This window comes from Branchiostoma belcheri, unplaced genomic scaffold, assembly GCF_001625305.1.
Source record: "Branchiostoma belcheri isolate BF01 breed outbred unplaced genomic scaffold, Haploidv18h27 scaffold94, whole genome shotgun sequence".
In the NCBI taxonomy this organism is placed as follows: Eukaryota; Metazoa; Chordata; class Leptocardii; order Amphioxiformes; family Branchiostomatidae; genus Branchiostoma; species Branchiostoma belcheri.
The window spans coordinates 553,364-554,834 of NW_017804620.1; the positions used below are offsets into that span (position 1 = coordinate 553,364).

The 1,471-nt window shown below is 40.8% G+C and overlaps 1 protein-coding gene across 1 annotated transcript in view; it reads right to left on the reverse strand.

Moving 5' to 3' along the window:
- LOC109461547 (transmembrane protein 236-like) overlaps nt 1-996 on the reverse strand; it is a 12,355-nt gene extending 11,359 nt beyond the window's left edge. The window contains exon 1 of the mRNA XM_019757926.1: nt 979-996. Within this exon, the coding sequence (XP_019613485.1) occupies nt 979-996 (18 nt within the window). The remainder of the gene's footprint in view (nt 1-978) is intronic.
- Between the last annotated feature and the right edge of the window lie 475 nt (nt 997-1,471).

Below are 1,471 nucleotides of genomic sequence, written 5' to 3' on the forward strand. Positions count from 1 at the left end.
GTCCCTCTCCCCCGATCACAGACGAAATCCCCACGCCACATCCCACAACCAGAAAAATCTACGAGTTCTTCGAAATCCACGTACAACTGAGCGTTTTTAGATGGATCCACCACCTTCTGGGGATTTTGTCTGTTCTTGGCACGACCATAACGCTAGTTCTGACTGTAACGACCCTGGTGTGGAACATAGAGACTCCAAGATTCGCGACCGATCTTTGCAATTGCACGCTTACTGGCACCTGAAATTGTTTAAATGTAACGTATATGTATCTGTAAAGTCGGTATAACCGCCTCTCGGCGTAACACACCAGCTTCTGTATCTGTATAGCCAGTATAACCACCCTTCGGCGTAACACACCAGCTTCTGTATCTGTATAGCCAGTATAACCGCCCTTCGGCGTAACACACCAGCTTCTGTATCAGTATAGCCGGTATAACCGCCCTTCGGCGTAACACACACCAGCTTCGCAGGCACGCGGCGCGGCGGCATCAGCTATATATACCACACCGAACGACTTGTTACACTTAATCTTTGCACATTTAATTGCAGGAGTTTTTTTAAAGCTTTCTAGTGATGATGCCCCAGCTGTGTATGTAAAATACACATTGCTCTTACTGACGGCTATTCCAAGATCAGGGTGTTGCACTTGGGCCAATTTTTCAAGTTCCACATTTTTCCACGTTCAATTTCTATGTACATAGACCTCCACAATCAAATGTATTGCTTATTAACTTACACGTGAACACCACTATTGTTACAGTAGCAAACACCGGGTCTTTCCCTGGCAATGTATTTTTGAAATTGTAAGAAACAGTAAACACTACAACTTGATTAGTTGTACGGCTTTGCTTCATTGCAACGTGCAGACAGAATCAATTCATTTCTATGTAGATGAAGCAGCCCACGAGTCATCTTCTGAAACCAGACAATTCACGTCAGCGCTAAGATTAAAAGTACGTACATGCGCTTTGTCCAAACTGGGGTTGTAGCTGACATGTTGGTGCTACTTGAAGATGTTTCGCCAATTCACCACATACTGATATGCTACATGTTTCTTGGCTAATATGATATCATAAATGTTCAGTTTTGTCTTACTGGTGGAAATATAGGGTTGTCTAAACAGTTTCTTATTGAACATTGCCTTGTTGAGTATAGTTATAGTATTAAGGCAACTGTCGTGTTTTAAGTACAGGGTTGATCATTTGTTCCTGGTACCATAAAAGATAAAGCTACTTATTCTGTACAATATGTGCAGTTCTTCTGTGTCGTTCAAGAAAGGTAAAACGAAATCTACATGGTACATGCTCAACAATGTTCTACTACAGATTGTTAAAAAGAAAATCCTCAAAATTACTAGGTAAATACTCTGTACAATATGTACAGTTCTTATGCTTCGTTCAAGAAAGGTAAAATAAAATCTACATGGTACAATGTTCTACTACTGATTGTTAAAAAAAGGAAAATCCTCAAA